Below are 26094 nucleotides of genomic sequence, written 5' to 3' on the forward strand. Positions count from 1 at the left end.
GGTCAGTCTGATTATGGTGATACCAAACAAGCAGCAATTTTCTTATATTTAAGTGATGAGAAAAAATTCAGAATATTGTAAACAATGTTTTTGCTTTGCGTTGCCATTTTCCGAGAGAGAAAAAAATATATAATTTTTCTGTTGATGGGGCTGAGTGAGGGCTTGTTTTTTGCGCAGTGAGATGACATTAGAAGTAAAAAATTGCAATCTGTGAATAAGCCCTTAGGTCATGCGCACATGTTGAGTATTTGATGAGTTTTTCACCTCAGTATTTGTAGTCTAAAATTATGAGCGGGTAAAAAATGCAAAAGTGATGCATGTATTTCTATTGTACTTTCCTCTGATCGTTACACTCCTGGTTTTGACTTACAAATACTGAGGTAAAAAACTCACCAAATGCTCAATGTGTGCACGTGGCCTTAGTGTTGATATAACATGATTAATTGCTACATTTTACTTTCCAGAAAATATATACAGTTCCAGCAGATCTTCTGTCTGGAGCTTATGAATTGCCCAAGGAGCAATCCATTCACTATTGGCAGATTCACTATAGAGAGAGTCTCCATGTCTGGCCACTGTGGAACTTGGGCTCCGAACAGAATCCCCCAATCCAGTGAGCAAGTTTCCTATACAGTTTACTGCTCTGAAGATCGACCAAGTTACAAAAATGTCCATAAAAAGTCTACTCTTGCTGCTGAGAATGACCATGCCCATGTACATGAGAACTACAATTGCCCAACTCCAGGATATTCTCCAGAGAGAAATACAAAGATGGCTGTCACAAACACATCTAATAGTGTGGAGTCTCTAGAATGCTCATCTGGCAGTGATGACCTCTCCTTGGGATACACCTCTACTACCGATGGACTAGCTTTAGATGGATCAGAAGAACAGGTACAAGAAGCTCTGAATCACCTTAACCAGTCAATCGAGGACCTTAGTATAGGACTTCAGATGATTCCATGCTCCATTGAAAATGAGGTACATGAAATGGTTGGGAATTGTGGAGAAACAGATAATTCTTTGTCAGCTGGCATCTGCCTAAATCCTGCACAACTACCCGTGAGTAATAATCTGATCGCCTACAATACTCTGGATGCTATACCAAGGCATGAACATTACGTCTACTCTGTAGCCCCTGGAAGACTGAAAAGGAGTCGCCCATCCCTTGATCTTCTTCGCAATGCCATAGTGGTAAGTCAGCATGTTGTAATGTGAAGAAGATAAATGTCTTACCCACTTTTTATAGCTTTCATATTTGAAGTGTTTCCTTATTTCTCTGTCACTACAATCATGAGTAATTTGCTTTTTGCTGTCTTCAGGACGAACAGCAACTAGTTCCAGTACATTTGGATCAAGATGTAGAAATTTGTGACAAAGATGAGCTTGAATTACAGGAGGAGACTGATGAGAAGAATAAGAAAAAGAAAACTAATTCTGAACCTGTTCGGTTTGGGTGGATCAAGGGTGTAATGGTAAGAAGAACCTTGACCATGTAGAAGAAGCCCCTTAACAATGTACAAGTATTTTCCTAAATATTTGTATATTAATATATTTATTATTTTATATCTATTCACTCTTCAGATCCGGTGCATGTTAAATATCTGGGGTGTTATCCTATACTTGAGGTTACCATGGATCACAGCACAAGCTGGAATAGGTATGGATAATTAGATACCCTAAATAATCTGATTTGGATATCACCAAATATAATATGAACAGATTATTTCTTGTTGTTCTTTATTTTGTCTTACCTTTTTTTTAATATTACATTATAGCTAGATTATTAAATATTATGAGAAAATGCACAGAATATGGAAAGAGAGGGATTTCCAGGAATTGGTAAAATAAAGACATGGAAAAGGAATAGACATTCAGAGGCTACCAAGAAGGGAAAGTCTGTGTTGGACTGATACTGTAGACTATCTGTGAACAAAGTGAATGTTAGTGGAGTTTATAAGATAAGGTCCATACAGAATACAAAAACATATATTTATATAGAAATATACACAGGGGAAAGTGACTAAAACCACCATATTTTATCGTACTTTTGTTTAGGTCTCACATGGCTGATCATTCTAATGTCCGTTCTAGTAACAACTATCACCGGCTTGTCCATTTCTGCTATCTCTACTAATGGCAAAGTTAAATCAGGTAAGTTTTATCACTTTTAGTGATGCAGTAGCATTGATCGCTAAAAAAAGTAAGTTATTACTGCTATTTATTAAAGAGGTTGTTAAAAAGGGACTTCATTTATTTCCATACTTGTCCATGTGCTGTGCCTGTCTGTAGGTGTCTCATCCAATTAAATAAGCTGTAATACCAGCCACAGCCCAAGTACAGTCATGGCCAAAAGTTTTGAGAATGACACCAAAATTATATTTTCACATGATCTGCTGGCCTCTGGTTTTTATTAGTGTTTGTCTGATGTTTATATCACATACAGAAATATAATTGCAATCATATTATGAGTACCAATAGGTTATATTGACAGTTAGAATGAGTTAAAGCAGCAAGTCAATATTTGCAGTGTTGCCCCTTCTTCTTCAAGACCTCTATAATTCTCCCTGGCATGCTCTCAATCAACTTTTGGACCAAATCCTGACTGATAGCAGTCCATTCTTGCATAATCAATGCTTGCATTTTGCCAGAATTTGTTAGTTTTTGTTTGTCCACCCGTCTCTTGATGATTGACCACAAGTTCTCAATGGGATTAAGATCTGGGGAGTTTCCAGGCCATGGACCCAAAATCTCTATGTTTTGTTCCATGAGCCATTTTGTTATCACCTTTGTTTTATGGCAAGTTACTCCATTATGCTGGAAAAGGCATTTTTGGGCGCCAAACTGCTCTTGGACGGTTGGGAGAAGTTACTCTTGGAGGACATTCTGGTACCATTCTTTATTCATGGCTGTGTTTTTAGGCAAGACTGTGAGTGAGCCGATTCCCTTGGCTGAGAAGCAACCCCACACATGAATGGTTTCAGGATGCTTTACAGTTGGCATGAGACAAGACTGGTGGTAGCGCTCACCTCTTCTTCTCCGAATAAGCTGTTTTCCAGATGTCCCAAACAATCGAAAAGGGGATTCATCAGAGAAAATGACTTTGCCCCAGTCCTCAGCAGTCCACTCCCTGTACCTTTTGCAGAATATCAGTCGGTCCCTGATGTTTTTTCTGGAGAGAAGTGGCTTCTTTGCTGCCCTCCTTGAAACCAGCCCTTGCTCAAAGAGTCTCCGCCTCACAGTGCGTGCAGAAGCACTCACACCAGCCTGCTGCCATTCCTGAGCAAGCTCGGCACTGCTGGTAGTCCGATCCCGCAGCTGAAACAGTTTTAAGATACGGTCCTGGCGCTTGCTGGTCTTTCTTGGGCGCCCTGGAGCCTTTTTGACAACAATGGAAGCTCTCTCCTTGAAGTTCTTGATGATGCGATAGATTGTTGACTGAGGTGCAATCTTTGTAGCTGCGATACTCTTCCCTGTTAGGCCATTTTTGTGCAGTGCAATGATGCCTGCACATGTTTCTTTAGAGATAACCATGGTTAACTGAAGAGAAACAATGATACCAAGAACCAGCCTCCTTTTAAAGTGTCCAGTGATGTCATTCTTACTTAATCATGACTGATTGATCGCCAGCCCTGTCCTCATCAACACCCACACCTGTGTTAATGGATCAATCACTAAAATGATGTTAGCTGCTCCTTTTAAGGCAGGACTGCAATGATGTTGAAATGTGTTTTGGGGGTTAAAGTTCATTTTCTGGGCAAATATTGACTCTGCAAGTACAGTAATTGCTGTTAAGCTGATCACTCTTTGACATTCAGGAGTATATGCAAATTGCCATTACAAAAAATGAAGCAGTAAACTCTGGAAAAATTACTATTTGTCTCATTCTCAATACTTTTGGCCATGACTGTACAAGTGTGTCATTTTTTTTATTTGTAGAAATTCCCAGGTCAAACTAGCTTTGATAATGAGCCTTTAGGCTAGGGCTACATGGAGACATGTGTCACATTGTAATATGGCGCGCTGTGGTAGTCATGGGCGAAGTACTCGTCTCTTGCGCCCCGGCACGTTACATGAAGGTGGGGGTCCTGCCTGGGTGTGTGGACTTGTGCTGTCAGGGCGCTACTCCCGTGCTAGCTTGCTAGCTGCATGTAACCGATGTTGCTGATTTGCAAGAACTAGGTGTTAGACAGTTCAATGAGGGAGACCACCATTTAAAAATAAACATTTTACTGAACAGGAACCTGGTAGGGAATATATACAAGAGATAGCGAGTACACAGTCTTATGAGCGTTTCTTTTACAACTCGAAGCATTTTCCGCAGTTTCCTTCCTTCTTTTCTATACGGTTCTCTATCTTCACCTTTTCTCTATACTCTCTTTACTTGTCCTCTGTTTCCACTGCTTCTCACTAATTCACCACAACCCAGTTTAACACTACAGTCATGTTTAGCGAGAGCCATTTACTCGACCCGCGGTTCCGCATCTTCTTGCCCTTCAGGGTGCCACTATGGCCGGTACATATGTTCTCTAATGCTGACGCTCTGAAACTCCGGCCCAGGACATTTTACTCGTATCACGTACTCAGTCCTGCTCAAGAGTTATAAACTCTGGGCCTTTCTGCTAGGCGTCCTCCCCAGGACCTGTCTCCGGTAGATCATCCTGTCTCACTTCTGCTCCGGATCTCGCTCTCTCTCCCCTTCGGTCTCCTCTCATTTAGGGACACCCAAAATGTGGCACTGCTCACTCTGGACCTTAGGTCCTTTATGCATACTGGGCACTTTCTGACTTCCTGACAGGAAAACCATCAATTTCTCTTCAACTTATCCCCTCCCACTCTGGGCTAGTCCCAAACATTAACTCTCACTGTCCCTACTGTCAAACTACATACTTTATCAATAGCAGAGAAAAAATTCAGACGATCAGCTCACCTATCCACAGTTGCAGGAGTGCAAGGATCTCAATTCTAAAGGAAACAGTCCATGTAACAAAGGCAGCACTTCAAGTAAAACATGTATTTTTATTTAAGAAAAAGTCCATCCATAAAAAGTATATAATTCCATAAAAAAATCCACATAGATATATGGATAAGTATATCATCTCAGGAAATAGTCCCAAAAGAGATACATTCAGAGTATTGGATGATGCACTTCGAAGTGATACTTCTTATTTATAACATATATATCAGATTGCAATCAGACCAATATTATTCTATGAGTCAGTGGAGATCTGCATATTTTTCTCAGCTGTATCTGGCATGAGATAAAAATTGCAGTGTGCTGCGATTTCAGTCCGAAATCTGATGGGTCTGAGAAAAAAAATCGAATGCCATAGGGACCATCAGTATGGCATCAGATTTTTACGGATACATTGCTATTCTGTAGCATAGGAGACTGTAAATGGTCGTGTAAAAGATTAATAGCTGCTGAGTAAAAAAACAGATTGTACACGGACAGCACACAGATGACAAGTGAGAAAAAATCATCCCACTCCTGGATGAGAATTAGACTGATTTCTTATACGCCAGTGTGAGCGAACCTTAAAAATAACAATACCTTGCATTTTTATCTGTCTTCTCTGGCATTTTGAAATGTAACATGTATTTCCTTGGTTATAGGTGGAACATATTTCCTCATCTCTCGAAGTTTGGGACCAGAATTAGGAGGCTCTATTGGACTTATATTTGCTTTCGCCAACGCAGTAGCAGTTGCAATGCACACTGTAGGCTTTGCGGAGACAGTTCGAGACCTACTTATAGTAAGTTTGTGCATTTACCTTCTACGGTGTACATGGTCTAAAATAAAACAAAAATCGGTAAGAAAGGATATTGATGAAGCGTGTTCCTAACTGTCTATTGAACTTTTTTCTGTTAGGAATATAAAGCTGTGATTGTCGACCCTGTGAATGACATCAGGATCATAGGTGTAGTTACTGTGACAGTTCTTCTCTTCATCTCACTAGCTGGAATGGAGTGGGAAGCAAAGGTCTGTATCGTGGAATACAATTTATAACATAAGACGTTTCCAGTCATAATAAAACCTTATTTAGTACAAATAAACTAATATTTATCTTGACAATTTTCTCCAGGCACAAATAGTGTTCTTCTTCGTCATCATGGTGTCTTTTGCAAGCTACATAGTGGGGACACTGTTGCCTCCTAGTGAAGAGAAACAAACTAAAGGATTCTTCAGTTACCAAGGTGAGAACCCACATAGACAATCCTCTCAGATGGGTGTTATAATAATCGGGCCACTCAAGTATGCAAATTGCGAATGGATATGATTGGCTCCATATGCAACTGCATACGCTTGTACACATTGCGGATGGACCAGAGTTGTTCATCCTGCGATTTGATCTTGAGGTCCTTGTGGAAAATTGCTCATGTGGCTAGCACATAGGCTACAATTGGTCCCTATGTTCATCTGAACCCAGTCTTAGACATGAATAAAAAATTTATTAAATGAAACCAAAAACATTTTTCATCAGTGCTCATTTGATCATCTCTATGTGTAATCCTTTCATGTGCACACAGGCTCAATCTTTTTGGAAAATATTGTTCCCAACTGGCGTGGGGAAACTGGCACGTTCTTTGGAATGTTTTCTATATTCTTTCCATCTGCTACTGGCATCCTCGCTGGTGCAAACATCTCAGGAGACCTTAAGGTATAGTGTTCTGAATATTGTAGTTTTACAGATCACAGTGACATACATATCTAGATACAGTTAGACCATTGCAGTTTTTATTAAAGGAACTGTCTACGACTTGAAAAACCCCTTCTTAAATACTATATTCCCCTTGTAATAAAAATACCCTATGCTCACCTCCCATACTGATGCCATTCCAGCGATGTCGGCGCTGGGTTTCCCTTTCACATGACATACCGTGTTTTTCCCAAAATAATATTTTTTGCTCGGAAAAATGGGTTAGGGCTTATTTTCAGGGGATGTCTCATTTTTTTCCATGAACAACAATCCAAATTTATTCTTGAACAAATAAAATCAACATTTATTCAAATATAATGATGTCATCACACACACTGCACATACACATGTATATAGATACACACTGCACATATAGTACATACCAACCTAGTTCCTTTAGACTCCCGCCCTTAAAGGATCTTTGGTTACATTGGGGTCATATGACTGTGATGTCACCAAAGGTCCTTACGCAGTCTTAACCACAAAATAGAAAAGCTGGGGGCCCCTAAGAGAGTGGGGGCTCTGAGAAATTACCCAGTTTGCATCCTCTTCCCTCTAATGCTGGCCCTGCATACCATTTATACTTTGCAGTTAAAGGACCTTTGTAAAAGATGAATACATATATATATATGCCTAAAATACAAAGGAAATGTGTCATCTTTAACTTTAGGCCTTTTAGAAATCATTTCATCTTCAACTTGCTTAACTGTTCACAATAGCAGTAATTTTGACCAGGGGTGCCCAAACTTTTACATGCCACTGTATGACTGTGTGGTCACCAAAGGTCCTTAAGCAGTCTTAAACTCAGAATAGAAACACTGGGCCCTAAGAGAGTGGGGGCCTTGGGCAATTGCCCAGTTACGTCCCCCAATGTTGGCTCTGACTGTAACTAGGGCTTGTTTTTGGAGTAGGGCTTATAAACCAAAAATCCTGTAAAATCATGCTAGGGCTTATTTTCAGGGAAATACAATAGTTATACCACATGAGCCCTGTAACCAATCAGCGCTAATGGGCAGCACTTCTAATACCTTTCACAAACGTCCAAGGTCCGTCATAAAAAAGTGACAGCACAGTAGCTCAATAACGGCCGTTGATTGGCTGCAGAGCTCACATGGCATAACAATGTCACGGGAGCTTCAGGAGACCAGGCAATGACATTCCTGGAACAGCGCTGGTATGAGAGTTGAGTATAGGGTATTTTTTTTTTTAGGGAGTATATAGTATTTAAGAATTGGTTGAGCTAATAGTGGACAACGTATTGAAGACTCACCTTTAAATGCATATTTCAGGATCCAGCAGTGGCCATACCTAAAGGAACCCTGATGGCCATATTTTGGACCACAGTGTCATACCTGGCTATTTCAGCAACTATAGGTGAGTAGGTAGTTGAGTAGCATCAGCAATTAGAATGTGATTCATCCGCATGGATATTTATCTGTTCCGAACATTCTCGTATAAGTTATTCTCATATATCTCTACAGGCTCTTGTGTCCTCCGCGACGCCTCTGGCATCATAAATGATACAATACTTCTCAATAACACAGACTGCGAAGGGCTTAGCTGTCAGTTCGGCTGGGATTTTAGCGAATGTCGCCAAAATGAAACCTGCTACTACGGGCTAGCAAACCATTATCAGGTGAGAAAATGTTATGGATATAATAAGAAAAAAATGAAATGAATGTCATATTTTTATTTTCATATTAGGTTTTCATTCTCCAAAACCAAAGGCAAATAAAATAGTGACAAGTTTATGATCAGATTTCCAGAACTCTGAAATGTAGTGATTTTTTTCTTATTTTTTGCACCTATTATGGGGAATAGAAAGAAAAAAATGTCCTATTTTACATAATATTTCTGACTTTTCATTGTAGGCAATGAGCATGGTTTCTGCATTCAGCCCCCTCATCACAGCCGGAATCTTTGCAGCCACTCTGTCCTCCGCTCTGGCCTGCCTGGTCTCTGCTCCCAAAGTCTTCCAGGTATGAGGATATTGGAAATGTCCATTGATTTGTCAGATGTTCACTTCATTTTGAGCCTGAATCTATACAATGAACCATAAGATACAACACCGCATATGTTCTCCTTTTAAAGCAAATATGTATATCTGTGGGATACTGACATGGTACAACATATTATGGACACACACATCATATTATCCAATATACAGTACTTACATGTCTATTATAGGTGGTTGAAATCATTTTATGGGCACTCTTATGCACATTTCCTTACCACTAACTAGAGAATTCATTGTTGCAGTGCCTGTGTAAGGATAAGCTATACCCCTTTATTGGATTCTTTGGGAAAGGCTATGGGAAGAACAACGAGCCTATTCGTGGATACCTTCTCGCTTTTATTATTGCCATTGCATTTATCCTTATTGGTAAGTGTATTCTACAACCTGTCAATCTGCTCCATTTATACAGTGGGCGGAGGATATCCAATACTATAACCCATATTTATGAAATCTAGTGCAGATAAAATGTATTGCCCTTACCTATGTCGTTATATCAGTGGTCAGAGTACTATACATAGAAATAGAAAATCATCAAAGGTGTCCACTTCTAAAGTTACCTTAATATCTGCTCCTTATATGATTACATGCAAACTACTAATATACTTTTACTTCCAAAGATGTCCCTATCTGAATATATTCATGTGTCCTGGCAGCTCAACTCAATACTTGACATAGGATGTGAAGGGGGCTGCCTGGCTGATTTGGGTAGCTATGCCAGCCACTTCCTCTGTATCCATAAGCTGGAACAGAGAATGGGTCTGACTTAGCAGTTAAAATGAACCAAAAAAATAAATAAAATCCATGAACCAAAGCACCAGAAGATCTTCTTCAGATGATCACTTTATTAGTAATATTGTACACAAAAAAACATTACATGCAATGTTTCGGCCACACAGGGCCTTTATCAAGCCATACAAATAAGAGATGTTATTTTATGGCTTGATAAAGGACCTGAATGGCCGAAACGTCGCATGGAATGTTTTTCTGTGTACAATATTACTAATAAAGTGATAGATCTTCTGGTGCTTTGGTTCATGGATTTTTATATTGCTACAACATCATGGAGGGATGTACCAACACGGCACAGACTTTAGAGTGGTGCATGGGATAAATCTTTTATGAATTAAAATGAACCAGTCAGTCAAAAAAAGCTTAGGGCAGAAAGTGTAGCTGCCAAACCCCTTTTATCACAACATTCATGTAAAGAAATAGAGACGGAAATGAAATACACTAAGGAATAATTGACAGAAAATGCAAATGGTTATAAAGAAGACCTGTCATCTAGTCAAAAGTGGCCAGTTTTTGCTCTTATCCTATTCTTGCTGCCTCCCTGGGTATTACAGATTTTGTTTTTCGGGATTTTTTTTAGTCCTTCGTACGGTTCCAGAGATATGGGTCTTTTTATCTAGTGCAACTTTTATGGTCTTTACCTGGGGAGTTGGGTTGCTCACAGGTTAATTAGACAGAGCAGCCTAAAGACATGACCCTAGAGAACTCCGAGAATAAAGCCCCTAGTAAAGACCAGAATAACTAGCACTAGGCAAACCCTGGGCACTATTGACATGGTGACAGGTCCTTTTAGGTTTGGCAGATTTTTACTTCAGTGCAGTTAATTTGCTTTTACTAATCATAGAAGATTATTTCAATTTTCAGTTGTTACTTGTCATTTCCTTCCTGAAAATAGTTAAATCTATTATTTAACTCTTATCTCTCCACAGCTGAGCTAAACACAATTGCCCCTATTATTTCCAATTTCTTTTTGTGCTCCTATGCTCTCATCAACTTCAGTTGCTTCCATGCATCCATCACCAACTCTCCAGGTAAAGAGAAAACTTTATTCTTCCATTTTCCTCAGGGACTACATCTTTTTTTTTCTCTTTTGTGTGATTTTTTTTTTACTGTATATATCAATATGTACAGCGGGTGAAATAATAAACACGTCATCAATTTTCTAGCTAAATATATTTGTAAAGGTGCTATTGACATGAAATTCTCACCAGATGTAGATAACAACCCATCCAATCCACACAGGCAAAGAAATCAAATCATAGAAGTTCATAAATTAAGTTATATGTAATAATGAGAAATGACACAGGGAAAAAGTATTGAACACATGAAGAAAGAGAGATGCAAAAAGCCATGGAAAGTCATAACACCAACTGAAATCCATCAGTACTTAGAAAGCAATCCAGTCACTTAGTGAAAAATAATATCAGCTGGTTCAACCGATGGCCTATAAAAAGGTATCTCATTACCAAGATGCCACACAAGAAACATCTCATGATGGGTAAAACCAGCAAACTGTCTCAACACCTTCGCAAACTTATTGTTTCAAAACATACTGATGGCATTGGTTACAGAAAAATGTCTAAACTACTGAAGGTTCCCGTGAGCACTGATGGGGAAATAATCAAGAAAGAACATCATTTCACTGTAGGTGTTCCCCGCAAAATTTCAAACAGAGGAGTGAAAATAATTATCAGAAGAGTTGTCCAAGAGCAAAGGACCATCCATGAAGAGCTACAGAAAGACCTAGAATCAGCAGGTACAATTGTTTCAAAGAAAACTATAAGTAATGTACTCATCCTCCATGGCCTGTATGCACGCTTACCACACAAGACTCCATTGATGAACAAAAAGCATGTTCAAGCACCTTTAAAGTTTGCTCAACAACATTTAGACAAGCCTGTGAAATACTGGGATAACATAGTCTGGTCAGATGAGACCAAAGTTGAACTCTTTGGTTGCTATAATACACACCATGTTTGGAGTCCAAAAGGCACTACATATCATCCCAAAAAACACCATACCATGAGTGAAGTTTGGAGGTGGGAATATTATGGTGTGGGGCTGTTTTTCAGCATCCGTCACTGGCAAACTTCATATAATTGAAGGATGAATGGACAAATGTACTGAGATATTGTTGATAAAAATCTGCTGCCATCTACTAGGATAAGGAAGAAGAAATAAGGGTAGGTATTTCAGCTAGACAATGATCCCAAACACACAGCCAAGGAAACTCAATTAATTTCAGAGAAAGAAATAAAGCTGATAGAATGGCCCAGCAATCACCTGACGTGAATCCAATAGAAAATCTATGGAAGGAACTAAAGCTCAGAGGTAATAGAAGGAGCTTTAGGACATTGATACCTGAGCAATGCATGCGACTAGTTTCTCCATACAGGAGGCATCTTGAAGCTGTCTTCACCTACAAAGACTTTTGTACGAAGTATTCAATTAATTTCAGTAAGCGTGTTCAATACTTTTTCCCTGTGTCATTTCTCATTACTACACATAACTTAATTTATGGACATCTATGGTTTGATTTCTTTGCCTGTGTGGACTGGATGGGTTGTGATAAACATCTGGTAAGAATTTCATTTCATTAGCATCTTTAGAAATATATTTACTTTGAAAATTGGTGACGTGTTGAATTCATATCTTGCCCAAGGTACAGCGTGTGTGTGTATGTATGTATATATATATATATATATATATATATATATATATATACACACACACACAGTACAGACCAAAAGTGTGGACACACCTTCTCATTTAAAGATTTTTCTGTATTTTCATGACTATGAAAATTGTACATTCCCACTGAAGGCATCAAAACTATGAATTAACAAATGTGGAATTAAATACTCAACAAAAAAGTGTGAAACAACTGAAAATATGTCTTATATTCTAGGTTCTTCAAAGTAGCCACCTTTTGCTTTGATGACTGCTTTGCACACTCTTGGCATTCTCTTGATGAGCTTCAAGAGGTAGTCACTGGAAATGGTTTTCACTTCACAGGTGTGCCCTGTCAGGTTTAATAAGTGGGATTTCTTGCCTTATAAATGAGGTTGGGACCATCAGTTGTGTTGTGCAGAAGTCTGGTGGATACACAGCTGATAGTCCTACTGAATAGACTGTTAGAATTTGTATTATGGCAAGAAAAAAGCAGCTAAGTAAAGAAAAACGAGTGGCCATCATTACTTTAAGAAATGAAGGTTAGTCAGTCCGAAAAATTGGGAAGTGTCCCCAAGTGCAGTTGCAAAAACCATCATGCGCTACAAAGAAACTGGCTCACATGAGGACCGCCCCAGGAAAGGAAGACCAAGAGTCACCTCTGCTTCTGAGGATAAGTTTATCCGAGTCACCAGCCTCAGAAATCGCAGGTTAACAGCAGCTTAGATTAGAGACCAGGTCAATGCCACACAGAGTTCTAGCATCTCTTCAACAACTGTTAAGAGGAGACTTTGTGCAGCAGGCCTTCATGGTAAAATAGCTGCTAGGAAACCACTGCTAAGGACGGGCAACAAGCAGAAGAGACAAGTTTGGGCTAAAGAACACAAGGAATGGACATTAGACCAGTGGAAATTTGTGATTTGGTCTGATGAGTCCAAATTTGAGATCTTTGGTTCCAACCACCGTGTCTTTGTGCGACGCAGAAAAGGTGAACGGATGGACTCTACATGCCTGGTTCCCACCGTGAAGCATTGAGGAGGAGGTGTGATGGTGTGGGGGTGCTTTTCTGGTGACACTGTTGGGCAATTATTCAAAATTGAAGGCATACTGAACCAGCATGGCTACCACAGCATCTTGCAGCAGTATGCTATTCCATCTGGTTTGCGTTTAGTTGGACCATCATTTATTTTTCAACAGGACAATGACCCCAAACACACCTCCAGGCTGTGTAAGGGCTATTTGACCAAGACGGAGAGTGATGGGGTGCAACGCCAGATGACCTGGCCTCCACAGTCACCAGACCTGAACCCAATCGAGATGGTTTGGGGTGAGCTGGACCGCAGAGTGAAGGCAAAAGGGCCAACAAGTGCTAAGCATCTCTGGGAACTCCTTCAAGATTGTTGGAAGACCATTTCCGGTGACTACCTCTTGAAGCTCATCAAGAGAATGCCAAAAGTGTGCAAAGCAGTCATCAAAGCAAAAGGTGGCTACTTTGAAGTACCTAGAATGTAAGACATATTTTCAGTTGTTTCACACTTTTTTGTTAAGTATATAATTCCACATGTGTTAATTCATAGTTTTGATACCTTCAGTGTGAATGTACAATTTTCATAGTCATGAAAATACAGAAGAATCTTTAAATGAGAAGGTGTGTCCAAACTTTTGGTCTGTAATATATATATATATATATATATATATATATATAGTGATATCTGCATAAATGAGTACACCCCCTTTGAAAAGTAAGATTTTAATCAATTCTCAGTGAACACAACAAAAATGTAAAAATTTTTGACAAGACTGAGTTTTATAGAACATTATTTTTAACCTGAAAGTAAGGTTAATAATATAACTCTCATTACAAAATCTTCAATTTACACAAATTACTTGATGCAAAAATGAATACACCCCATGTCAAAAACTACTACATTTAGTATTTTGCATGACCTCTATGATTTTTAAGAACAGCACCAAGTCTTCTAAGCATGGAATGAACAAGTCAAAAACATTTATCTTGGTCTTATCACTCCAGAGTATAGAGTCCCAGTAGCCTTCATATTCTTCAGCACGGGCCCTGGGCTTCCTTCATGGACAACACCCATGCCATTCAGTATTGCATCACGGGAAGCACTTATCCCAGTTGTCTTTCTACTTCTTTAGCTAATTGCTGTGTCGATTTTCTTCAGTCCTCTCATCAGAAGACGCTCCTGTTTAGGTGTTAACTTCCATGGTTGGCCTGGACGTCTCTGTGAGATGTTTGCAGGTCCATCTTTGTTAAATTTTTTGTATCACTTTTGCTACAGTATTCTCACTGATAAGCAAAGCTTTGCTGATCTTTTTGTAGCCATGACCTGTTTTGCATAAAGAAATTATTTTCATTCTCAGGTCTTGTGACATTTCTCTTCCATGTTGTGCCATTGCTGATAGCATGAAATGGGAAGGGGATTTGTTTGTTAAGTAAAGCCCTTTTATAGGCAACTGTCTGTTGGACAGCTGTTTATTGAATAATTAAACTTTGCTCCTTCCTCTCTAATTCTTGTTAATTAGAATTTTGTAGTCTAAACTTTAGCTTTGCTTCTAAGACTTTCATTGCGGTGTACTGATTTTTTGCAATATGGTCGTGAATTAATATGCTAGGAAAATTATATTTTTAAGTGCAAAATAACAAATCTTGTTTGCAATCAACGCTCCATATTTTGTTATATGGTATCTCATAGAAAATGTTGATTCTGAAAGGAAACTAAAGGTTTTCTGACAAATCTTTTAGAATGTACTCATTTATGCCGCGCACTGGATAAACAGATAGATAGATATACAATATGTGTGTTTCTCACTCTGTTCCAACTATAATTTAAATCTAATATCTTATAGGATGGCGACCATCATTCCGTTACTACAACAAGTGGACCTCCCTTTTTGGTGCTGTGGTCTCAGTGGTCATTATGTTTCTTCTGACATGGTGGGCAGCTATCATTGCTGTAGCGATCATTGTCATACTCCTAGGTTATGTCACCTACAAAAAGCCTGGTAAGAATGATTACCTTTATTCCATGTCTAACATAAAAACGTATTGCTATGTCTTTTCGGATGAGTGATCCGGACTCTGTAGTATTAAACAAGTTCTCCTCTGAACCATTAGATGTGAACTGGGGGTCTTCTGTGCAGGCTGGAGCTTACAGCATGGCGCTAACCTACAGTGTGAGCCTGACCGGAGTACAAGAGCATGTCAAGAACTTTAGGTATGGAAGTTAATATGATGCTGAATAACCATAGCAAGAACTGTGTGCAATACATTAACTTCTACTGTTTATTCTTACTGCTAGACCACAATGTCTCGTACTAACTGGACCACCCAACTTCCGTCCTGCCCTGGTTGACTTTGTCAGTTCTGTAACAAAGGATACAAGTTTGATGATCTGCGGGAATGTTGTAATTGTGAGTATTAGATATTGGAACTTGGTTGTACTGAAGTACATGCAATATTTCTTATGAATTGAGATCATAAAGGATTATTCCCACCTTCATAGATGGAGATTGTTGGCTAGAGCTTGTAAAAACAAGCACTTTTTTTTGCAAATTACTGACTATTAGAATTTGTGCTTGTTCTTGAGATAGTAACACTTTAATTTACATCTTGGTGCCTAGGAAACCAGACACTGCTGTGTATTGCCACATTGCTTTATTTACAAGCGCTATCCGATAATACCCATTTATTTGTATTTATTTTATATTTAATACCCTATTCATTTGTATTTAATGACATGAACATAAATGATTAAAGAAAAAAGAAAAAGGGGTATTCCCATCTCCAAGATCCTATCCCAATACGTAGTAGGTATAATAAAAATAATATTAGCAAATACCTCCAATTAGAAATGTAGTATAGTTCTTCTGATTTGCTATGTCTTTTTCCTCATGTGCAGGCATTGCAGGACCTTAGGTATCCATGATTAAGACCACTAGCAGCTAGCTACCTAAATGTCACTATATCAGTGGTCATAACCATGGATACCTAAGGTCCTGCAATGCCTGCACATGAGGAAAGAGACCTAGAGAATCAGAAAAACTATATTACATTTCTAATTTGAGGTATTTGCTAATATTATTATTATTACACCTACTACATATTGGGATAGGATCTTGTAGATGGGAATACCCCTTTAAAAAGAAACAGTTCCATTTGTAACCACTTTTTATTGACAGGACTCAGACAAGGTACCAGACTCAGATGGGCAACTTCGGTGGTTAAACACTAGGAAGGTGCGATCATTCTACAGTGTGATCCAGGAAAAGACATTACGAGCTGGAGCCAAAAGTCTCATGCAGGTAAAAAGATTTACCACTTTAATACCTGATAGTAAACTTTATATAGCAGCAACATATGCCGTAGTGATGTGCAATCCCATCTACAACTAATTCACAATGAGTTGCAGACAGTACATCTGATAATACAGTATGTATTAAGTGTTTGCTTTACTCATGAAACAACTTACAACTTTACTTATGGCAATATTTCTTAAAGGGAACCTGTCACCATGAAAATGCAGCCCAATCTGCAGGCAGCATGATATAGAGCAGGAGGAGCTGAGTAGATTGATATATTTATAACCTGAGTTTTAATAATTTAAACATTTTCTATTTCTGGGATTTTGGGTCCTGTTGGTGGTCCGATCAGTGATTGACAGCTTTCTTTGTACATGTGTACATACAGGGATAGCTGTCAGTCACTGATAGGACCACCAACTGGACTGAAAATCCCAGAAAGAGCAGAGGATTAATTTATTAAAACACAGGTATACTGAATCTTTTCTCAAACAACGATATATCAAGTAGATTGGAATGTATTTTCATGCTGAAGGTTCCCTTTCAATGTGTCACTTGTAAGCAATAGATGTAAGATATGTCATCACTTGCTAATCATGGGGATCTGATTGCATTTACACTTTTGATAATTGCACAATCCCTATATCCAGCTAGGTGATTTGAAGACAAATCACTTTAAGGCCCCTTTAAGGCCCCGTCACACTTAGCGACGCTGCAACGATCCCGACAACGATACGACCTGTCAGGGATCGTTGCTGCGTCGCTATGTGGTCGCTGGTGAGCTGTCAAACAGGCAGGCTCACTAACGATCAGGGGAGCAGCGACATCGTGGAAAGAATCTTTCCACAATGTCCTGCTCCGGTTACCAGCCTGCTGAAGCAGGAGCAGGCTAGTAACCATGATAAACATCGGGTTACTAAGGGCACACGCGCACCTAGTAACCCGTTGTTTATCATGGTTACCACTCTGCTACGGTGAGCGGGAGGTTACCGGTCACTTTAGCAGGCTCGTAACCATGATAAACAACGGGTTACTAGGTGCGCGTGTGCCCTTAGTAACCCGATGTTTATCATGGTTACCAGCCTGATCGCTGCTCCCGCTGGTCACACACAGCGATGTGTGCTGACCAGCGGGAGGGCAACGATCAAAAAATGGTCCAGGACACTTTGCAGCGATCAGCGACCTCATCAGCAGTGGCCTGATCGCTGCAAAGTGTCACACATAGCGACATCGCTGGTGAGGTCGCTGTTGCGTCACCAAAACCGTGACACAGCAGCGATCTCGCTAGCGATCTCGCTATGTGAGATGGGGGCTTAAAGCCACATTAGATGGATGTCAGCTGAACGATGCTTCAGCTGATCATTTGGTTGACAGCCATCTCAGTAGGCTCCCCCATACACAGAAGTGCTCATTCGGCCAAGCGTTCTTGTGTCCTCTATGAGAAAGCCGCTGGCTGACGTGTCGTCTGGCAGCTTATCTCCGGGAGAACAATTCGCTCCGCAGTCTTTCCTGACCATCAGTCAGCCGATGCCCCCATACACATTACACCATCGGCGGAACCTGTCAATATCGGCTTCACAGGCAGTGACTGAGATGACAAAGCTCATTTCTTTATTCTGAGGCCTATGTCATCTCGCTGGCTGCAGTACGAGCATGCACTGCAGCTGAGTGCCGCTCCAAAAAGTGGCTCAGTGCAGTGGAGTCTTGACAGCCATTTGACAGTAGGGGAGGAAGAAATTGTGCACTCCCATAGAATTTGCTGGCCCCCTTCCTATAGTACATCATTGCTGTGGCTTCATTCCGGCAATCAGTGGGGGCTGCTGCAGAAAGATCTACAATAATTAAAAAATGGCGTATGCTACTGTGAGAACGCCCCTTTTATTAATATTTTTGGTCAAAACTTACTAAGAGTTGATTCCCACAACTATTTTCCAACACCTGCAATTCTAAGAAAACTATTTTGCTCTTTTTTTTATTTAACACTTAACCATTTCAAATTATGACATTTTCAATCTTATTTTGAAGACCTTATTATCATTCTAAATGGGTTGTCCACTACTCGGACAACCTCTACTCAATCGGCACTCGCTCTCCCAGGGCTCACGTGACCTCTTTTTGTGTTACACGAGCCTTGCACCCAAATCAGCGCTGGCTTCACTCTCCCCACATTCGGACGTATCAGACATTAAAAGGAAGTGATTGGCCAGCCACAGCTCTGACTTCCTCTTGATGTCCGATTTGTCCGTGAGACCTAGGAGAGCAAGTGCCAACACCGTTGGGATGGCGTCGGCACCGAAGGTGAGTATAAGTGTCATTATTTTACGGGGGCAAACATACAGATTAAAAAGGAGTTGTCTGAGTAGTGGACAACCCCTTTAAGTAACTAACACTTACTAACAATTCACTATGGTCCTTAATATAGGTGTGACATAATTACCCTGATTGTGGGCCCTTCGGAAAGATGTAATATATAAACATGTACAATTAACAGCAGATTGTGAAATAACTCATGTGTATTCTCTACTGTATACATACTACAGCAAATGATATGTTCTGTCCTTGCAGGTCACTGGTCTAGGTCGTTTAAAGCCAAACACAGTGGTGTTGGGTTATAAAAGTAATTGGCAACAGGTTCCAGGGCAATGCTTAGAAGAATATGTGGGAATCATTAAGTGAGTAGAGTCTTGATTTGAAGATGATTCTTCGATATGCAATGTATAATCTCTTCCCCTCTAAACATTATGGGCCTGATTCATCATTGCATTTTTGCCAGTGTTTTGGCATGAATATATCACAATTAGTGACTTTTTGATTTGTGTTAAATTTAACAAACGATTTGTTCCTTAATTACAGTTGTCTTTTATTCTTTTGTTAGTTTTCTGATTTTTACATCAATGTGGCTTTTCCAGATGATGTAGACTGATACATCAAATGCAACTTTTAAAAAGTTACAAAATTTGGCACTAATGTAACTAAAACGTGGCAAAACTGGTTAAAGACCAAAAAAAGGTGTATTTTTTTTTATTTTGTGCAAAATTTATGCAGCACATTCACCATTTTTAAGAATTTGGGTGGTAGTGTTTGGTAACAGTGGATAGTGTTATGTTCTGCTACCAGAGCTAAGGAAAGAGAGGAGATCTGTCCCTACGATAGAACTCAGCTGAATCCCTACGATGTAACAGGGAACCTGATCCTGCGATCAGACCTGCTAAAGTCCTAAGCTAGTCTGTACGGAGACCTATAGATGTGGGGAAGGAATCCCTACAAGTACTAAGGACTGGGAGGAAAATGGGACACCTCCTAACAGAAATAGTAGCAGACAGACGAACAAACAAAATATATAGAACATAGAGGTCCGTAGACCAAGCAAACTAACAGAGTTAGATACAGAGCACAGGCTAGCTAGAAAGTAGTTATACAATGAAGTCCAGCAAAGCCAGAAGGGCGGAGAGGGTTAAATAGGCCAACAAGGTCATGTGACCAGCAAAGGAAAAAACCTAAGAGCAAGGTTCTAACAGATAGGGGGCGAGAGTGGTGCTCACCTGATTGGGCTTTGTATGTCACAACTCGAACAAGTAGTTCATAACGCGTTTCGAGTCCATACTGTTCTCTTTCTCAAATCAAACTACTGTAATTTGATTTGAGACAGAGACAATTACAATCTCGAAACGCGTTATAAAGTACTTACATAGCACTAGTTCAAGCATGGAAGAACTTATTCTATATAGCAGCGTGGTCAGGTATACGTCAAACCTCTCTACTATTTCTCAATTTTTAAGAATTTGGCACAAAAAAATAGCAATGAATACCACAAGAAAAAAAAAAGGAAGAGCGGTTTAAAAAATGCAAATGATGAAACAGGTCCTATATATGGCAGTATACTATCACTGATGACCTTCCTTCTCTGACTTGCTCATTTAGGTCGTTTGTTTAGAACCATTTTCCTCTTTATTGTATAATCTGCGATTTATTTTTCTGTACTTTTTACTCTTTTCACAGCGACTCCTTCGACTGTCAGTTTGGCGTGTGCATTCTACACATAAAGGATGGCCTTGATGTATCCCGCAGGATGCAGGGGCAATGTAAGTAGGTAGGGGGGTACATTACAAGATAGTAAGACTTATGGATGCCCATTCTTAACAATTGAAAAATATGCTGAGCATACACTACACACTATTATATTAAAGTAAAAGTTGTGCTGCAATATTTAAAGCACTGAACTAAAATACCACAGCTAGCGCTTCAGCCCATCTTAATCAGCTCCATTTCTCATTTTACGACTGCACTGGCAGCAATAATTGCACAACATAGATAGATAGATAGATAGATAAATAGATAGATAGATAGATAGATAGATATGGGATGGGTAGATAGATTGATATATATTCTATCAAGTGTCCTTAATAAACAATTGTATATAGTAGATGTTAAATACTGACGCATTTTGGACATGTCTTTACATGATGGCTGACCCACTAACATGCATGGAAAATGTGAAATCCTTAGGACATGTAGTTTAAGACGTTTTAGTGTTTTAGAAATAGAAAATCTGATTCTGCGACAGCAAATTTACAAGCCAGTTAGTTTAGTTATGGAGAATCTCCAAAGTAAAAGTAAACATCAGAATAATGTATAAACCGTTAATTCACAAGTGATCGTAAATGTCCTATTTTTGCTTCAGATAACTTGGCATTCCAGGATTCGGACGATGAGGTCATATGTGACAAAGAAACAGAAAAAGGTAAGATTCTCTCTCATACCATGGGGTACTCTTTTGTGATGAAAATTCTCATTATTTAGTATCACGTCTGTTCTTCATTTCTAGAGCCCCCGACTATATTGCCAGAGATAATGAATCAAACCAATACTGAATTCCAGAGCCGCCAAGGCAAAAAAAGCATCCATATTTACTGGCTTTATGATGATGGAGGTGAGAACAATTCAATACTTTTTTGCTTATTAATACATTGTATATACTGATCAACAAATATTTCATATTGAATAAAAACGCTTGCTTGATTTTTTAGGGTATGCTCAGGATTTGAAGCAGAAATTTCTGCACCGTTTCTTCATCTGCTTGGCAGGAAAAACGCTGCGGAAAAAATCTGCGGTTTTGCCGTGCTTTTGACGCGGTTTTTGAAGCATTTTTTGAAGCATTTTTGTACATCAATGAATGCTTTTTGGAGCTAAATAAAGTTATTTCGTGGGACATTGCTTTAACCCTTGGATTATCGTCAGAACTGGGGTGAGAATATTGGTTAATTTAAATGATTATTGAATGTGTCTGTTGTATTTCAAATGAAGTGTTTACTCTTTGTCTGTGTGTTTATTTAACTCTTTATTTTACTTTAATTAGGTTTGGTGATGAAAGGGTCTGATTGACATCTTGTCTTCACCAAACAAAAGAGCTAGATGTCAGCTAATCCCATTCGCCCAATCTTCATTAGCATTCCCATTCATGTCATTTCTGGGGCAGCTGTGAGCTGCTATTTTTAACCTAGGAAGGTGCCATTAGGCAAACATGGTCCCTGGCTGTTATTAACAGCTCACAGCTGTTTTGTTAGCTGCTATGTCCCCACTAACAGCAACAAGCAGCGCTTTGACCGCAGCATATTTTTGCTGCGTCCAAAACACGGTGTTCTAATGCCGCACTTTTGTTGTTGGTACATGTGAATGTGAATCCATCACATATAATGACACTTCAATCGGTCAAAATCTGTAGTGGAGACTAGCATGTCCGCTACAGAAATTGACATGCTGCGGGTGAGTTTGGGTACGTGGCCACAATCAGGAGCTGCTGCATGTTTATACAGCGTCAAACCCGCAGCGTCCAGATGTTACAGCATAGTGGATGGGATCTCTAGAAATCCCATGTCCACTATGCGTGCATCAGAGGCTGGGAATCACCTGCAGACACTGACATACGGCGCGTCTTTCAGGACTGCAGCATGTCAAATTCTCTTGTGGAGTCACTAGTCTCTGCAACATAAATTTGACCACTAGAATGTATTGAATGCGGCAAATCCACATGGTTCAGTGAACCCATATGGATTTACCTGCGTTCAATAGAATGCAACGTTTTGGTCACAGCAAAAATATGCGTCTAAAGAGCTACTACGTTCAGATCTTGGGCACAGAACCTAAAATTAAAAAAAAAATGGCATGGGCTCCCGCGTCATTTTCATAACCCGCAGAGGAAAAGCCAACCACTTGGGGCTAATATTAGTAGCCGGGGAAGGGGCCATTAGCCAAAAATATTCCCTGGCTATTAATATCAGTCCACAGCTGTTTGCTTAGCCTTTACTGGCTAGATTACAGGGGGACCCCAGAAAAATTTTTACTTAAGGTCCCTCTATAAAATATAACCAGAAAAGGCTAAACAGACAGCTGTGGGCTGATATTAATCGCCAGGGACAGGGCTATGGATCCTGGCCCCCTCCATGGCTAATAATATCACCCCTCAGCAGACCCAGAAATGGCGCATCCATAAGATGCGCCAAATCTGGCACTCTTCCCACTGCCCTGTAGCGGTGGCGAGTGGGTTAATGGGATTGGGGTTCATGTCAGCCTTGTATTGGCAGCTGCTGTGAAGTCCAGGGTAGTAATGGAGGGCGTCTATAAGAGCATAAAGTATTTTAATGAAATAAAATGACACACGGTTTTAAAAAAATTTTTATTGTACGCCCAATCCTTTGTCTCCTGAAAAAAAAAGTAAAATAAAAAACAATCATATCCCTCACCTGTCCGCCGTCACGACGTAGTCCATTGGATTGTCCCTTGGTGACCTGAGCCACTTCTATAGCAGTGACATCAGCAATCACTGATGTCACTGTTGTAGAAGACAGCAATGTACACTGACTGGGGTGTAAAATCACTCTTGTCAGTGTACAAGCTGCTGCAGGAGTGAGGTCACTGGGGTTCATCAGCTGAAGATCAGCTGATCAGCCCCGGTGACCTCAGCACCAGTACTGGTAGGAACATTCTTGAGAATGTTCCCACGCAACACCGATGCCGTAAAGTGAGTTCACGTGACCGCAGGTCCTGGCAGCGCAGCGATGTACACTGCTGGGAGCGAGCGCGCTCCCAGCAGTGTACCGCCGGCCGCCAGGAGGATGACATAGGCGGGGGACATCGCGAGGACACCAGGGGGCGCTGGACAGGTGAGAATAATGTTTCTTTTTTTCCCCTTTTTTTCTTGTTTTTACACCCCTCGTACGCCGTCTCGGCTGAGGACACTACTACTCCCCTCAGCCGCGCCGCTCTCGCTGTTATCAGCGGGAGCGGTGGTCGGATGAGGGGAGTAGTAGTCCTCCTCTGCTGACCCGGGTACCACTCTCAGCGTTTCCGCAGCGTTTCACCGCCCATTGACTTTAATTGAACTGCAGCAAATCCGCAGGTATAAATATTATACCGGCGGATTTGCTGCAGTTCAATTAAAGTCAATGGACGGGAAACGCTGTGGAAACGCTGCATAGAAAGGACATGTTGCATCTTTTTCCGCAATGGCAATCATGAGCGGAAATTTCCGCATCATGTGCAGAGCACATCAGGATTGCCATTGCAATCGCTGGTGTTATGTTCTGCTACCAAAGCTAAGGAAAGAGAGGAGATCTGTCCCTACTATAGGACTCAGCTGAATCCCTACGATGTAACAGGGAACCTGATCCTGCGATCAGACCTGCTAAAGTCCTAATCTAGTCTGTACGGAGACCTATAGATGTGGGGAGGGAATCCCTACAAGTACTAAGGACTGGGAGGAATATGGGACACCTCCTAACAGAAATAGTAGCAGACAGACGAACAAACAAAATAGATAGAACATAGAGGTCCGTAGACCAAGCAAACTAACAGAGTTAAATACAGAGCACAGGCTAGCTAGAAAGTAGATATACAATGAAGTCCAGCAAAGCCAGAAGGGCGGAGCAGGATTAAATAGGCCAACAAGGTCATGTGACCAGCAAAGGAAAAAAAACCTAACAGCAAGGTTCTAACAGCTGGCAGACTGATTACCAAGCATTTTTGATGCTTTTCCGCGCAAAAACGCATCAAAAACCATACGTGTGCACTTAACCTTAGTTTTATTTTTATTATCTTCAAGGTCTCACCCTTCTTATCCCTTACCTGCTAACTCGGAGAAAACGTTGGAGCCAATGCAAAGTACAAGTCTACATCAGAGGAACCCAGGAGAATGCAGAAGAAGAGAGAAAAGAGTATGTTTTTAATATGCATGCTATATGGGTGGCCGAGAGAAAGCGGATGGTCAAGTGGATGACAGCAGAAGAGCAATAGCACCCTACTAATGTCTCATATCCAATTTCTACCAACAGAATGCAGATACTGCTAGAAAAGTTCAGGCTGGGATTCCAGGATGTTGTTGTGCTAACAGATATTGACCAGAAACCCCATCCTAAAAAGTAAGTACATAGGGTTCGGTAGGGATCAAGCTCTTTGGTAGTCGGTAGCGTTCACACAGTCATAATAATTTCCACAAACTTCCAGGTAAAGTCCAAACAAAATAGGCTCTGCTGGGCACAAAAGGTATAACACAACCAAAACAGAAAATAAACAGTCCATACATTGCACGGGCTCACCCATTTAAACGTCAGTCCTTCACTCAGCCTCTGGCAGAATCTGAGCCCCATAAACAAGGTCTTTCACCCTCCACACAGAGACCCAAACACCAGAGGTGTTACCACCTCTAAACCAGAATACTTGTGAGCAGGTCAGCTGCCATTTTTAACCCAGCTGCACCTGACGGATTGAAGAATAGAAATGACCAGTCGCGCCCATCTCTTACCAGCCATTCCTGAAACCTAGACCCATGCTGCTCCATTTAACAAACCTCTCAGCACTCGATCAGAATTGGAGCCTTTTTTCCAGGTTTCATAGCACCCGAGGCCCAGCACCGAGGCCCAGCACCGAGGCCCAGCACCGAGGCCCAGCACCGAGGCCCAGCACCGAGGCCCAGCACCGAGGCCCAGCACCTCGATGATACATACACTCCATTCCGGACTTATCCAGCTGCCTGTCTACAGTTCCTATAAACCTTATTACAGGCATCTTTTTACATTTATTCAGCTAACTTCTTAGATATTAGAGGACAATTTCAATAAGTAGTATACTGTTAGAATTACCTTCAGATAACGAACAGTGCTTAAAAAAGTATTCATATCCTGTGAACGTTTCCAAATTTTTTCACGTTACACCCACAAACTTAAATGTACTTTATTGGGATTTTATGTAATATAACCACACAAAGTAGCAAGTACTTGTGAAGTGCAATACACAAATACATGGTACATGGTTTTCTAAATATTTGAAAAATATAAATCTGAAAATTATGACGTGCATTTGTGTTCAGCCCTCTGTATTCTGATACCACTAAATAAAATCCTAAGTGACCAATTGCCTCACATAAAATCCCAATAAAATACATTTAAGTTTGTACGGGTGTTGAGTGAAAAAAATGTGAAAAATTTATCAGGGTATGAATACTTTTTCAAGGCACTGTATATACTGTTTGTTTCTTCTAGAAAATGAAAAATCTAAAACCTTGCCATTTTCTAAATATAAGATCCTCTTATCAAGCGCCAT

General features: G+C 40.3%; 1 protein-coding gene across 1 annotated transcript in view; it reads left to right on the forward strand.

Moving 5' to 3' along the window:
- The first annotated feature begins 504 nt into the window (after positions 1-504).
- LOC141259075 (solute carrier family 12 member 3-like) overlaps positions 505-26094 on the forward strand; it is a 30934-nt gene continuing 5344 nt past the window's right edge. The window contains exons 1-23 of the mRNA XM_073674590.1: positions 505-1194; positions 1323-1475; positions 1585-1660; positions 2059-2154; positions 5617-5756; positions 5873-5983; positions 6087-6198; positions 6532-6662; positions 7991-8075; positions 8183-8337; positions 8573-8680; positions 8961-9084; positions 10437-10538; positions 15049-15204; positions 15317-15416; positions 15501-15612; positions 16381-16503; positions 19066-19172; positions 20500-20582; positions 21182-21241; positions 21326-21430; positions 24599-24710; positions 24828-24914. Of these exons, the coding sequence (XP_073530691.1) occupies positions 505-1194; positions 1323-1475; positions 1585-1660; positions 2059-2154; positions 5617-5756; positions 5873-5983; positions 6087-6198; positions 6532-6662; positions 7991-8075; positions 8183-8337; positions 8573-8680; positions 8961-9084; positions 10437-10538; positions 15049-15204; positions 15317-15416; positions 15501-15612; positions 16381-16503; positions 19066-19172; positions 20500-20582; positions 21182-21241; positions 21326-21430; positions 24599-24710; positions 24828-24914 (3128 nt within the window). The remainder of the gene's footprint in view (positions 1195-1322; positions 1476-1584; positions 1661-2058; positions 2155-5616; positions 5757-5872; positions 5984-6086; positions 6199-6531; positions 6663-7990; positions 8076-8182; positions 8338-8572; positions 8681-8960; positions 9085-10436; positions 10539-15048; positions 15205-15316; positions 15417-15500; positions 15613-16380; positions 16504-19065; positions 19173-20499; positions 20583-21181; positions 21242-21325; positions 21431-24598; positions 24711-24827; positions 24915-26094) is intronic.

The sequence above is a fragment of the Phyllobates terribilis genome, unplaced genomic scaffold (genome assembly GCF_046119375.1).
Source record: "Phyllobates terribilis strain yellow unplaced genomic scaffold, ASM4611937v1 Scaffold_1__5_contigs__length_1240528914, whole genome shotgun sequence".
NCBI classification, from domain to species: Eukaryota; Metazoa; Chordata; class Amphibia; order Anura; family Dendrobatidae; genus Phyllobates; species Phyllobates terribilis.